Genomic DNA, 15,628 nt, shown 5'->3' on the forward strand with positions numbered 1-15,628 from the left:
AATCCAACCAAATGAATCCCTGGGTAGGTTTGCTTTGAATGAGAGCTCTCTGCCTTTTGAAAAGCAAGTTTTAACTTGTGCTTGTGTTACATCTTCCAAATTCAGGAAGTTAAACCCACAATTCTGTTTTCCAGTGGCAGTGGGGGATCAGACCAGGCAGTTGAGGAGAATGGGAAACACAGGCCTGGAAGGAAAGAAGRCAAACAAATACCTGGACATTGCAGCAGTGATAAATAAATCAGACAGGTAGGAAAGAGTGATAAAACAGGAGGAGAAGGGATAAGAGAGTGACACTCCTTTCCTGAGTGGGAAGAGTCTTCAGTGTGTGTTACTAATCCTGACATGGGGCAGGGGACGGGGAGGACAAATCCCCCTGTGTTGAGAATGAGGGGTAAGTGCAGCATGTCTTCTTCAAAAAAATGAATTTTTCATGAAGACTAAGAAGATAAAATGCCTGGTATGCCTGAGAGGCAYGGTAATTCTAGAGAATAGAAGATTTTTCTTTCCTACTTGTTTTCCCATACAGCCCAAGCTAAGCTTTTAATACACAAATGGGAATTTTGCTGAATGATTCTCCAGTACAACTTTTACGCAGGGTTTTTTTCTCATGCCTTCTCCCCCCCTCCCCTCCCCCCACCCTTTTATGTTTTGTTTTATTTGAACTACCCATGGCAGTGGTTCAATAGCAGACTTTTAAAGAATGGGTTGCTGGCATGGGTTAAGGTTGATCTGGTCAAAGAGGTGGTTTTTCTTTTCTTTTTTTTTTGGCCTGGTCACTGGGCCAGGGGACAGGGCAGCAGTAACAGCACAAAGCAGTGGATGATTCCAGGGCCATCTTCTGTGTGGCATTAAAACTATCTGCCTTTCTTTCCCATGAGAAAATATAATACAAGTCAAGCAAAATCCGAATACAGTCTTTTTCTTGTTTTGTCCAAAGCCTGAGGTTATTAGGAAAAGATGACAGATTGTCAGGCATTTAACCTCTCCAGCTCTTGCAGCGTGGAGTATAATGAGGCCAAATGGAAAGACAACTTCTGCTCCCTAGGATCAGGTAAGAACTGCAGGAGTTCCTCAGAGGAGCTGCAGCAGCTGTAAACCTTTAACTGGATGGAAARCAAACCTTGGAAAGCAGATCCAGGGAGGTCTTGAGTTCAAAACTTTTAGTTGTTTTTGGTTCACCCCCTCAGCTAACAGATGATAAAAATTTCTTTTACTTACCTCTCTCAGCTGCTGCAGTTACARCCCCCATACATCTGCAGAAGGTGCAATAATGCATCTTTGAGGATTTTTAGGGTTCCAAGCACTCTTAGAGCTGATCTCTGCACATCTGGGGGTCTTGCAGAGGGAAATCAGCTGTAAGGCTGCAGAGTGTGCTGGAAATGCCAGTGCTGCTCCCTGTTCTCCCCTGCCTGCTGCAGCTGTTGCAGCTTCCCCCAGTGCCCAGAGGCCACTCGCTGCAGAAAAGCAATGAAAAGGTTTCTTCTCTAGGAAAAGAAAGCATCTGGGCTGCAAAGGCAACAAGCCCTCCTCAGTGACACTCTGTGTGTTAGGAAACATCACCTGGCACTCCTTTTCAGGAATCCCTAGAACAGCACTTGCCATCACCTTGAGTATACTCCAACACTATCCATTTGTAGTTGAAAGTCACAGGAGATGTAATTTATGGCATTCTTGAGCTCTTCCCTGCGGATCCCACAGCCTCTCTCATTGTATTGATGAGAACCCACAGGGCTTGCTTCTACTAGTCAGTACAATAGGCATTTTATCACCTAAAAGATTTAGAGCTTCTTCTGCCTGGGTCTGTCTGTTCTGCCAGTTAAAAAGCAGTGCATGAAGATAACTTAGAGGTAGTTCTTGCCCATAAAAAAATTGATTTGTTCTCCCTGAGTAAGCAACAGATCCTTCAAAGTTTAAAGTATAATTAAAGGTACAGCTTAAATTGACGATTTGTTGACTGGGAGTTTAACATGGAGAGCAGCTGCACAAACCTGCCCAGAAAAAACTTCCCTTATGTGAGTTTTCACAGCATTTTGTCATGATGTATACATTTTTTGATAAATGTATCCTTGATAAAGGATTTTTGTCTCTTTGTAGCCTCAAAATATAGTAAAAATATGATGAATTTTGACAAAATGCAAGTGTTATTTGCTGGAATATTAGGGACCTGTATTGGTATCTCAGTCAGAAAGATATTCTCACTCTTGCACTGGTCCCCTTAACTTCAGCTGTTGGGCAGTGTGAGGAGTAAGGTTTCATAAAGCTGAGACTGATAAAGGAACACAACTACTGCTGCATCTGACAGCATAAACCAGCACCAGGTTGGTCAAAAACTTTCTTCTCTTTCAATAGAGAGACAACAAACGGCTAAACAAATGGCCAAACTGGTACTTGCTGTGGAATTTCTTCAGGTTAAACTCAGCTACCAAATGTTGCAGGAGTCAAATATGCAAGAAAGCACATTTGCAGTGGTGTGACAAAACTGATATGGTAAACACTGTTTGTCTGCTGATTCATTTTGCTCTGGGCTGGTGCAGACTTTATGTGTGCTTATGTCAATGTGAAGTTAGAGCAGTAAGGTGGCTGTAGATTACTGCTTTACTTTGGCTTTTAAAATACGTTTTGCAATGTAAGGACCCCTTTTGCTCTTTTTTTTTTTTTGTGCACTAGAAGCCAGATATCCTTTTCTCATTACTGTTATTTTCATAATGAATAACCTCTGTTGCTTTTTTTGTTGATACTGCTCTGTTGAACACCCACTATGTGGAAGCTCAGGCACAGGACATCACCATCACAAACATCCTGGCCATCCCCACCAACTGAAAAGYCTTAGAGCAGCTGCTGCACTCTCAGCTCCTCAGGGCCAGCAAGGGCCTCTGGGTGCTACCCACCTCAGCAGAGAGAGACTGCATCCCCTCTGTGAATATTCCAGTGTGGTGCTCTGAAAGTCCTGGAAGGGAGCTATAGCGGACTGGCTGTAAGTCTTTAAAGTAACTTTTTTTTTTCCCCCTTAAGTTTCCCATATTGCCCTATGAAAGGTCTAGGGCACTTGGATTTCTGGGCTGAAAGGCRTTTTAAATAATTGAAACAAAACCTTTAGTATTTTTTTTTAATGTTTTAAGTCATTTTGCAATCTCTGCCACATGCAGAATAAATGCTTGGGTAGTGTACAGGTCTCCCTGAATTGGTCCATAGTGTTCTGTAATTTCCTTAAGTTTAGGACTTATCAATAAAATTGCTAACTGACCTGGCCAATGCCTGCCTCAGGTCATGTGCAAGGTGACCAGTTTATTACTTTKTACACATTCTGTATTTATGTATGTTTATTGTTACGTTCCAATGAACTGTCTGATACAGATCTGGGGCATATCAAAATTATCTCTTGAATTCCAATTGTTTAATTTTTTCTAAGCTGCAAATTGGTGGTCTCCCTTAAACCATTGCTTACAAGCAGATTTTGGTATCTTAGCTGCTATACTTAGAGGAATTTTTGCATACTAAATGGCATGTGAATTGTCCATCCATAAACCTAGACTGAGACCTGGGCAGAAGAAATGCTTCACAAAGACTGAGGCTCAGGGGAAGCACTTTCTAAAAGCTGCTTTCTTTTTGTCTGCTTTTCCACCAATGCTTTAGAAAAATATCATTTGTAACCTTTTGAACAAGCCAAATCTCCCTTTGTCAGGTCAACCAAAAAAAAAGAAAAAAAAAGGAAAATAATCCAACTGGGATAAGGATTTAGAAAATCAAATGATGGGAAAACCCCCTCAGTCCTAYGCGGCTGACCCTGCTGTTGAAGCTGTGGTGCTGTGTAGAGCCTCAGAGTGCCCCAATCTGCCACCCTCTCCATCAGTAGGCTATTAGAAAACATTTCCTCTAATCCCATCATTCACTGCTGTTGTGGAAACCAGCAGGCTCCCCAGCAAATCCACCCACTATTATTTTTATCCTATTGAAAGCACCACCTTATCGGTGATCGGTGATCGAAATGGCTCATGTGCTATGTGAAGAGCAAGTGGGTTTCACCATCACTCAGGCCAAAACTAAATATGGATTAAATTGCACCCTGCCAGCACAAAGTGTGCATTGTGTGGCTCTGCCCTGCAGTGCCCAGCCTCAGCTTGCTCTGTGCCTGATAAAACACTGCACTCTCCTTCAATTCCCCTTTTTCAAAAGGGCCAAACAAAGCAGCAGTGTGTGCTCTGGAATGTGCTGCAGGTAGCCATCTAAACCTCCATCACCAAAGACAGCCAGAGGATTAATTTAATGCATGGAGGCTGTTGCTTGGAGGGACTTCACAGGAATGCAAACCAAAGGCCCTCAAAGAGCCCACAACAAAGGGAAAAGCCATGTGATCTTAAACTCCTGGTAGGATGAAGAGCACTGAATTAAGGGCTTGGTCTACCTTGTAGAAAAGGCAGGAAATACTGTTGTACTGAATACAAACGAGCAGGGAAAAGATTTTGGGGTGGGCGGGTTTTTTGCAGACCTTGAAAGGTTGGCTGGAAAATGTCAGCCTTGTTAATGACACTTACATAGTGACTGATATGAGCAAATGTCTCTGCTAGTTTTGTAGTCATATATATCACATCTTCTGGGWTGTACTTTGTTTCCAGATAAAATAAATACTCGTTTTTCAATTTTTTTTTTTTCTTTTAGGAGCATTCCATTGCAATCCTGGCAGTGCTGATAGCCATGAAGCTCCCTGTTTTGGCATCAAGTGACCTCCCAAACATGCCACGTGCTGCCGTGCAGACTCACACACCTCCTGGTGAACTCGAAGGACACTCAGGTGAGCTGGGCATGTGAACTGCTGCCACTTCTTGACAGTCACAGCAGAAAACAAGTAGAAGGCTGCTCAGGAGTGCAGCACAGGGGTATGAGGAGTCCTTGCCATTCTAGGAAGGTGATTCCTAGTTAAGCTCTGAATTATACACTTCAAAGGCCACAGAAATAACAGCAATACATGGAGAAGAATCAGTGTGAAATTTGCTCAACTAAACCAGTGACAGGGAGAGAGCGGATTTCAAGTTTCCCCCAAATTTCCCCCCTAAACTGATAGGGCTCCCAAAGTCCAGCTCAAGMAACCTGGCTTTGTGTTATCTGCCATCCTTATTTGGATTCAGTTTCTAGTCAYTGCTTATGGCTTTATCATAAGGACCAATTTTATGCAATTATCAAATTACTCTTTCTTCTTAGCCTTCTACTCTTGTCAGTCAGACTGAGCCATTCCTTTCTGAATCATTTAAATTTGGGTCACGAGTCCAATCCTCCTTCAAAAATACAGCTACTCTCATTATTTACTTACCTGTCTTATCTGAAACAGCCTCTTGTGTGGAGCCCCAGGTTCTCTTTTCTAAGACATTGCAAAGACAGCAATCTGTGGTGCTCACCAGCGTTTTTTTTCTCTGCTTTCTTGAGAAGCAGAATTTTTAAACAGTTTTGAAGCACTGTGATTTTAAGCATTGATGTTAACTTGCTGCTTCTTCAGGGTCCTCCAGCTTGAAGAATGATGTTACTGCTAAATATCAAACATCTCAAGACAAAGATGAACACAATTCTACCACGACCTTAATACTATTACACCATTATGGAATTCTAAAAAAAAGATTAGAATTGGTCACTAAATTTGTATAGGATGCTATTATTAATTTGAGGTCAACAAACCTTGGTTTACTGGTTCATGTTACTTTTTATTCACAAGTAGAAAAATTATTACAAAACAATTTATACAAGATTTTAATTTACATTTTTTTAAAGGAGTATTTAAAATAGCACTGAGTCCCTGGACAGGATATGTGGGCAGTCTAAATGCAGTGATAGTGTAGGTTTTCTACTGGCATGTACAACATTGCTTGCCACAGGCAATATACAAAAGACCAATTTGGTTAAATTAAGAAAAAAATATATACAAATATTCACATATATTTAATAAAACACTCTCTTAACTTTTTCCTCCCAATCTGCTCTCAAGCTATCTGTCTCATTTAAAAAATGAGTATCTTTCTCTAGGGTTGCTGGACAAAAAGCAATTATACAAAGTTTAAACTCCAATGGGAAAACATACTGTGGCAGATGCTGGCAAAACTTTTAAACATCGCTTTCTCAAGAGTTGTTATTAGTGAAAAGTTAAATCTCTGTATGTTCTAAAAATATTTTGCCATATACCGAAATGCACATTGGATATTTTTTCTATTTACAAAGTATATACAAAGAAGCACACATCTCTTTATGCACAAGTAGTGAAAAATAATATTTTGTAACTTCTTAAATGTATGAAAGTATACAAAAATTGTTATAAACCACTCATATTTAAATATATACTTGAAAGTATTTATCTGAGTAATTGTACTGTATAACTGCTTATTATTCCATCAGCGGCCAAAAGATGGTATCTACTACTTAAAACACCAAACCAAACAACAGCAAAAAAATTACTCGTTCACTTTGGTTTGAATGTGGGAACTGTTATTCATGGCTTTTGCACAAATGAATAATCTCACTGGGGAAGAGCTGGAGCATCTCCCTGCCATGGCTGTCTGTATTGGCTTTTGCTATTCTTGTGCAGCTCTTCTTCTGTGTGCTTCAAAGCAAAAGTCATTTTACATAATGGATTCTGAACACTGTTTCAACATTTCCATTGCCACACAAACCATGTGTGGAAAGATGAATAATATTTATTGCAAATTTGCATCTGTTTTGCTGATTGCTTTGCTTTAGTCAAGGCACATTGGGTACTTTAAGGAACAATTGCTAGAGTTCATCACAGGCAAGCATGAGCCTGTTGAGTGTAATAAACCAGTAGAGGTTACTGGGTTTATTTTCCACAGAAGTAAAAACTATTTTAGGAATAAAAATGATTGCAAAAAAATGGTATAAAGGGATGGGATAAAGCAAACCACTTTTTATATTTTGTGTGGAAAATTGAACTGACACAGCACTACAGGGAGAAGGACAGAGAGTCTTGACTGAAAGGGACTCCTAAATGAAGCAATCAGCTCAATACAAAACTTGACCCTTAAAAATAATGCATTAATAAAAAATCTTGGTAACAGCCTCATTGTATAAATACTTTCATGGCAGACCTGCTGTAGTCTGAGATTTTGATTTGATAGTTGATTACAATTATTTCAACATCCAAAGTTACATGCTATAACAAGAAGTGTTGTATTCCAATACTGAGATGATACTAGTTAAACACAGTATCCTTATCTATATGTCTGACCTTCATTAAACTAAATCTAATTTAAAGCTAATCTCCTGCTACATTTAAGAGAACAAYGCTACCTCTCAAAAATGTAATAACTGGATGGAGGGGACTTCAACCATACATACTGTAACATGCTAATTCTCTAACTCCCCAAACTAGCTTATTGACTATAATGTAACACATAATAAAAAGCTTCAGTTTATTAATAGGTGATCCTTGCATAAATAGAAATGGATTTTTTAAATGTCCTTCAATAGCAGGAATATTATTTAAAATTAGAACCAGCAGAAAAAACAATCCTAATGCATGCACAAATCTGCAGGCAGAGTAACTGGCATCTCATGTTGTCCCACATCTTCTGACACCTGTAGACATATTTAAGAGAGCCCCCTCTAAACACACTGAAGTATTTGTATTTCTTTCTGTATTTACATATGCTATTAAGCTCACTCCATTAGATGTTCTGAGACCGAGGGAACAGAAAAAGAGATGCAAAAGGTCATAAATCCACTTTGAGGGTCCTCATAGGMTGCTCCTTGAAGTTCCACTTCAGCTCCAGTTACAGCTCGGACACAGCTGCTCRGAAGGTGTGGAATGATGCCATCTTTTCCCAGCTGGTTTGGAAACCATGCAACACTGAAGACCAGACTATGTTTGATGAGAATCAGCAGGGGGGTGTGAGGGAAGCATTCAGCTTTAGTGCTGARAGAAATAGCTCCAGTTCCTAAAAAAAAAAAATACAGGGGAGTGTTACATAAATTCATAAGAAACCTGTATGTACTTCTATATTTGACTAAACACTAAAAGAGTAGAGGTAATACTGCTTGCTCTAAAAATTCACCTAAACCTGAAGATTAAACTTTCATTAAAACACACATAAAAAAGTTTATACTTGAGTGTACATATAAAAAAATATGCTATTTTCTGATATTATGTTATTTCCATTGAAATATAATAATAAAACATTGACCTATACAAGACTAATACATCCACAGGCAGTACAAAGACCATCCTTCCCTCATAATATTTCAAAAATACATGAAAGATGAAGSGCAAATGGGAAAGAATGGCATAGAATGAGAACTCCACAAATTTCCTTGGAGTTATACAGCTGGGGAGTGTTCATCCTGAAAATGCATCTCAGGTAAGCCTAGTCCTGCTCCTGTCCTGTGAACACTACTAAAATTTCTATGACAAAAATGCACACATAATGATGCAATGCAGAGTCTGTGGTTCTTTTGATCTAATAAAACTCTTAAATAATATTAATCACATACCTCTGAAGTTGATGCATGGTTTAATGGGAAAACACCCACAAGTTCTGATCTTTTAATCTTGTCAATATGGAAATACATTCCCTTAAAACATCAAGAGAGCTGGGAAGTAGCAGTGTTGAGATCTGCAGTCATACCCATGTCACTGTCCCTTCCTACACACAGCTACAAAATATGACTGTCACCTGATGAAACTGGGCACACACAAAAATAAATCTATGAGAGCTGCTATCTGACACGTGGACATGCAATGCCCAGCATTGTTACAGACAAAACCTTTTACTGTAAATAATATATTGACAGGAATATGTGCCATCTGGATAAGGCTGATACTGTCAGTGACAGCGGCAGATTTTCAGTGTGACAAGTTCCATGAAAGTTAATGGCAAAACAATTCTTGGTTTAAAAGTCAATTCCCTTCCCTTCCCTTCCCTTTCCTCCTCTAGACAATGTCACCTAAACAATTAAGGCTGCATTTACAAAGAAAGTATTGCACTTAMACGTTTTCAGAACATGCATGTTTTTTGCTAAATACTAATTACTTTCTACTTCACATTTAGGAACAACACRAAAGTAGCATGCAAACCAAATGGAAGAGGATCCAAGGAGTGCCTAAGCCTTTTGTAATTACAGATAGCATAATTTTCTTAATTAGGTTTAGTGTATTATTAATATTAGTAGCAAATTCTTGTGTTCCTGCCTCTGAGTTGGTGCACAGGAGACTGTTTCAGCTTTCCAGCCACAGCCTGCATAAGCCTGGAGTAACAACACCACTTGTCATCAGCACTCCGTAATTTGGGATTCTTTCATAGATTAGTAACTTGATGCTCCAGGTTACTTCCAATAGTAGAAAATTCCATTTAAAAATACGGAGCAGAGCTAATATTCAAAATGATATAATGATGAAGCAGTAGCAGAAGGACTTTTTGCAAGGGGTTCCACTGTTATGTAGCTGAGACAATTGACAATTGTTTATCACCTCTTTGCATTTTGACCCCAGACCTGCAWTTTCTCTGAGCTTTTATAGATTAAGTTGCGTTTTATGGACAAAYTCATGTTTTATCTGATGACATGGGAATATGAACGGCATTAAAAGGAATTTGAGATTCTCTTCTGTTTCTACTATTACTGCAGTAACTCCACAGAAAGGTTCTGTAAATATTTTTAGATTTTTAGTATGTCTTTCATACTTGGTTTACATACTTTTGCTTACATACAGTAAGCAAAGACAATTCCTCAGTTCTCCCTCRCAAAGGCTAGCTTCACATAGCAGTTTGGTCATAAGGCTATTAAACTGAATTTTCCCCCTGAAATTTAATGAAAAATTTCTTGTTAAAAGCTGACTGGTGCATAGACTTACCCCTGTATTCCAGTAATATTATTTCAACACCACAGTTTGTGCAATTATGCCTTTCAAATTCAGTTAATGATTTAAAAATGTGAAACTGCTGGATCCCTTGCAAAGTTTAATTTATTTCAGCAATAGTTAGGTGTAACCTATGGAGAAATATAACGCTAAAACTTCTCACAAGTCTATTTTTATCTAGCTCCACGTGCCTGGAGCACTCATTCTCACTTCTCTGTAGCTATGTTTTTTACCTCTTTATCAGTCTGTAGATTCATTTGTTGTTCCATTACACTTTGTCTTTTGTTGGGTCTCAGCAGTCACCAAGTTCTGAAGTGATGAAACCTCTATGCATGTTCTGTGTTCAGAGATTTCAAAGGACTTTGCAACATTTTCATCAAGAGACTTAGCTGAAATAAGTACTTCACTTTGTTCCTGGTTATTATCCAGTTCAACAGAGACTGCATTTTCAGTCGCAGGGCTGCAGGATTTTACAGATCCTCCAGCCAGTTCTGAATATGATTCACAGATAGAAATGCTGTCACAACAAGCTGAGTTTTGCATAAGAGGCCAAGCATCTGGAATGTCTCCACAGGTGGAGTGTGAAAGAGAACCAAGGAAAGCAGGAATCATTTCTCCAACAGAATCAGAAGCTCTGCAGAAGGATAAAAGGCATATGGTTTACAAAGCATTCCAGAAAATATTATCAGTATTGTAATTTTTGTCATTCATAATTGCAGGTATTTCAAGGAGCTTCAACAGGGTTATATTAATACTCCAGAGACATCCTGTCCAAACAAATTCTTTTGAGAGGGAATACAGTTTGTTCCTTGTTTGGAAATGACAAAAGCTCTGGTAAACACTACTTCAGACAGTGAATCCTAGATTCCAAAAACATGAACTACATAACTGGGGCTGTTTACAGACAGAAATACAAAAAAAAAATCCTATAGTGTTGTTCAGACACAAACACTGTCACAAAGAAGAAGGAATTTATTTTTTTCTCAGTGCATGGGGAGGGGAATATTAAGATGAGATGTAACAGGCTTAAAGTGCAGCAACAATGATGGTTGGGCAGACTCTGGAATCTTCAACACTAGGGGGGTTTTAATTGTTCCTTTTTTTCCCAAACCCTAGACAGACAAATATCTAATAGAAGTGGCTTCAGACTGTGGGAATGGAGTAGGCAACAAGACTRCTTGAAACTTTGTTTGCTTTAAAGTTAAAAATGCATTTCCTTTAGATTTTTCAGTTTATTCTGTCCAGCCTTCAAAATGTAAAAATTTTTTTTCCAATTCTCTTTTACATAGAAAGGACATAATACTGAAGAAGAACAAGCATTACTTTTATTTTATGGAAAATGGAAGAAAGTAGAAGTGGAAATTCACTATTATCTACCTCAAGTGTATTTAAAGTGCATGATAATAGTGACATGTTAAAAGTTCTATAGTTCTATAGTATAGTTCTATAGAAAAACACATGTAGTGTTTTTCACTATAGATACACCAAAATAAGTATTACCAAACCCAGAAAGTTATAACAATATGTTTGATTTCCAAAAAAACATCGACAGATTTATAAAAATGCACTGGCTATATAAAGTCTGATATGCAGTGTGACAAAACTCATCCCACATGAACACGCCTGTAACAGATTTTAAGTAGCCTTACTCATTTCCAGAACATGATGCTTTAATAGCTTTGACATACACACAAAGCATTTTCAGAGATGAGGCCAAAAGTCAGGACATTACACCACAATTGAAGGAAATACATTATTGTGGCAAAGGAAATTGGCACAAACTCCATTTCTACTGGAAGGAACCGCAAGATCTTTGATGTTCACGTAGCATGGATATTACAGTTATTTTTAAAACTTTAACCAGAAGAGTCCTCAAAAAGTACATAACTCTCAATTTGTCAGCCTTGGTGGTATACAAGGGTGACTCAAGCTTGTCGGTATTTAAACAAGTTGTTAGAGAAAATTTAGATATTTGTACTTAGGTCGCTAAGTCACCTTGCACAAACAATACTTATGGAGAAGCTGCTTTTACGTTTTTAGTTACATGTGGCCATAAGAACAAAACAGCTGAAAACCAATTGAAACCTTATATGGAAAATAATTCTAGCTAAAGAAATAAATACATCCTGTGCTAAAATCTGTAGCCAGGAAACTCTGAAGGACACCATAAATTTTATATATTTAGYTCATGGCACTGCTGTAAAAATAACTACTCTACCACTGCACTTACATTCAGCTGATAAGGAGAAAATAAAGGTTAAAATCTKCTAGAATTCAGAAATAAGATATTTCAAATCTTGCCATCCTAAAGAGTTCCTAAAAAAAAATCTTCAAGCCACTTGTGAACCCAGATTTACAGGTTTGTGCAGCAAATTGCTAACCAATAGCAGAAGAGGGAGTGGCCAAAGCCTCTAAAATGCCACAGAGTGAAAGGAAGATTATCTGCTTGTGAGGGAAGCCACTTCTTCAGAGAAACCCATGTATCAAGTCAGCATTTACTAAGTAATACTTAAAGTCAATTTTTTCACCATAAACCTGTTCTTGCACAACATGGGATGATATGGCTACAGTTCATCAAAACCCCTCATTCCACTTCAAACAGTAGTTGTATCTGTMCAAATATTAATTTGACTGCATAAAAAATATTTAATGTTTAATACACATTTCTAAAAACAAGTTACCTTTCATTAAGCGTGGTCTGTGARTGGAAAGCACAACTGTGACTGCTGTGCTCCATGCTACAGGTTTCATCACAGCACAGTGAGGGAATCAAGTGCACTGGTCCTAAGGAWTGAAAATAAATGTTAAAACTGTCAAAGCTCTGTATAAATGTAGTTTCTGTTCTTTTTCAATAACTTTTTTTAAAAAACTTTTTCTTTGAATATTAGTTTGCCAGTTACATTATAATACATGGATTGAGGAAAGAGATTTGCTGCAAAAACAGGTTCTTTCTTCCTTTAAAATTGAATTATTTATAAAAATCAAGTCCTTCCTCCAGGAGTAATATAGATGCCAGTCATGAGTATCTACTTTTTAAATTAATTTGCTTCTCAATTGATTATATGTAAATAGAACCATTCTGAGTTAACCTATCAGGATGATATTTAAGCTTGTTCTTTTGTGTTAAATTATGTATTTGTTAATGTCATAACTGCATCTGTTCTGATATGACTTCACCAAAGGGCAATGATTTGAATTGACCAGGTTGTTAATGTCCTTTAGCATTCATGTCATGTTCTTAGATATTSTCTGGTAAATCTGTCACACTAATTTAAAAGCCAGATGCAATGCTATTTTTATCTGAAAGGAGATGGAAAGGAGATTTTAATTTTTTTTTCAAGTGAAGTCACTGAAATGAATACAGGAAAAAACAAACAAAAAACCAAAYCACCAAATAACTATGTAAAAATCCTCTCTGATTATTAAGGAATTAGCTTAGGAAAAAGAATAGTTTGACAGTGTTAGCTCTGCAATTAAATTTGTCACAATTCAAGTGTTAGATAAAATAATCCACCTTTCAGTACACCTAACATACCACATGTCTGTGATGCACTTCTTTGGCACTGGCAACATGTTCTGTGGTCGTATTCACTTAGCCGTGGTCTATCAAAACATGACAGTTCAGAGCCATTGTAGTGAATGTCTTGTGATCTCAGCGACCCTTTGAACAAAGTGAATAAAATCTGTTAGTAAGTGTTTCCCTTTTTCCTGCTCAGAGCTCTCTATCTTCACAGAATGTGTAAATGTCATGCTATAAAGTATGTCCATACATTTTCCAATTGAAAGATCCACAAAGACCATGTGGCTTCCTATAACGTAAACCGCAGATTTTGCAACAAACCCTAGAACAGCTGGTTCAACTACAGCCTCTTCTGAAGAAGACATCTGCTCTCATTTTGATGATTTGAGAGTATATCTTACTCACGGTTACATTTTTGCAGTGTTTAGTGATTCTCAGTGATTCCCATCTGAAATTTTCCAGAGTCAGCTTTCAGCCACTGGGATTTTGTTTATATTATCTTAAAAAGCTTTMTATTAACAGCAGACTTCCTTTAATCTCTATAATTGTAGGCCAAGGCAAACAAGTTACTACACTTCCCTAAATGAAGTTTGAATTCACTGTGCCAGAATTTCTCAAAACTCACACTGTAAAGCAAATTCTAGGTTAGGAACAGTTTTTACAACGCCTCTCTAAACCTTTTTATTTTTGCTTGTGCTGAAAGTAGCAATAACATCAATTAATCCTAGATATTATTCTTGTTTGGCATCCAGGGTGCATTAGATCCTATAAACATGTATTAATAAAGGCATTATAAAACTATAAATGGGAACTAGAGTGCTTTTGACTTTTTTCTTTCCTAATTTAAATTAAGAGGCAGAAAAGTGTTTATTATACACAAATTACATTGATGAGCTGTTATGGATTTAAAAAAAATTTACAAATCTAACTCTCAGGTATTTATTTCATCTTGAACGTGCACATAATATCAAAACTGTTAAGGACAAATCTCTCATCTATGCTGGCCACATTCATTACTTTGATGACCTAATCTGTGTTTCACAACAGCATTCGATGCATAGATCTTTCAAAATGGTATTTCCACATTGACATTGCAACTCTGCAATGTCCCATCTTGGATCATGAATGGTCCAAACATATCTGTGCAGCACCTAGCAGAGTATGGCATGGAATTGATGCAATTGGACTATTTCTGGGCATTCACACAGCATTTCCTCAGTAGTAGCTGGAACTTCCACACTGAACTGGCAAGCTTGGATGGAGTCCTGGGCTCTTCTATGTTGACCACCTGAATGCTAAACTTGCTTGGATAACGCAGACATTTCATTTCTTTACCTACACAGAGATCTTCCAAACTAATACCACTCAATAAATATTACAAAGAAACAGTAATAACTGGAAACTCACAGCTTGGTTTCTTCTCCATAAACTGCCTCTTGCAATAGATAACGCAAAGGATGAGAAGAGCCAAGAGCACTGTTGCAAGTGCACTGCATATAACAGCTGCCAGAGCAGTGTCTCGAGGACTGGAAGCAGTTGAAGGGATCTTCACAAGATTTACCTTGGTGGTACCTGAAATATAATGAAATAATAATTAAGGCAAACTGCAGACATCTCCAGAATAGTAATGAAAATGAAATTCTGGGTTTGTGGAACAGAAAAAAAGAAAATGTTCCATCTACTAATGGATTAACATTAGTTGCACATATAAATAGATATGATTATCAGCAACCTCATTATGAAAAGAAACCTTTAAAAAGATATATTGCMAAGTATGTGATTATGAGTGGAGACGCACACAAACACATTGAGCCCATCCATGAGAATGGAATCAGATCTTCACCATGAAAACAAAGACATCTCAATGTTTAATGTCACGTGAATTTAATATGGAAAACATTTCCTAGTGTAGAGTTGAAAGAGCGATCCACTAGAGGGAGTCACAAATACATGAACTTGTCTCAACAAGGAAACTTTCTSGGCACTGAGACACGCACAGAAATTCCAATGCTGTCAAAATTATGATTCTGCTTTGTTGCATATATCATGACAACATGGTCAGTTCCAAGACCAAAAYTAGGATTTCAACTCTGCCAACCTTTTGGTGGTGTTTTTTTGAATACCAGATAATATTACTAGTCCAGATTCAACAGATTGTCTTAATATCCATATTAGTAAAGACTTAWGCAACGTTTCTAGCTTTGACAGACATTGTTAGCTTTAAGTGGAAAGTAAAAAATACTTTTTCAAGGATCAAACTT

The 15,628-nt window shown here is 37.7% G+C and overlaps 1 protein-coding gene across 3 annotated transcripts in view; it reads right to left on the reverse strand.

Moving 5' to 3' along the window:
* Positions 1-5,669: 5,669 nt before the first annotated feature.
* TNFRSF19 (TNF receptor superfamily member 19) overlaps positions 5,670-15,628 on the reverse strand; it is a 57,635-nt gene continuing 47,676 nt past the window's right edge. For all 3 annotated transcript variants that reach the window (XM_057366730.1, XM_057366731.1, XM_057366732.1), the window contains exons 6-10: positions 14,775-14,939; positions 13,383-13,508; positions 12,529-12,631; positions 10,081-10,481; positions 5,670-7,931 (exon numbers count right to left, since the gene is read on the reverse strand). In XM_057366730.1, the coding sequence (XP_057222713.1) occupies positions 10,088-10,481; positions 12,529-12,631; positions 13,383-13,508; positions 14,775-14,939 (788 nt within the window). In that variant the 3' untranslated portion in view covers positions 5,670-7,931; positions 10,081-10,087. The remainder of the gene's footprint in view (positions 7,932-10,080; positions 10,482-12,528; positions 12,632-13,382; positions 13,509-14,774; positions 14,940-15,628) is intronic.

Source organism: Malurus melanocephalus, unplaced genomic scaffold (assembly GCF_030028575.1).
Source record: "Malurus melanocephalus ecotype Western Australia unplaced genomic scaffold, MMel_1.1 scaffold_70, whole genome shotgun sequence".
In the NCBI taxonomy this organism is placed as follows: Eukaryota; Metazoa; Chordata; class Aves; order Passeriformes; family Maluridae; genus Malurus; species Malurus melanocephalus.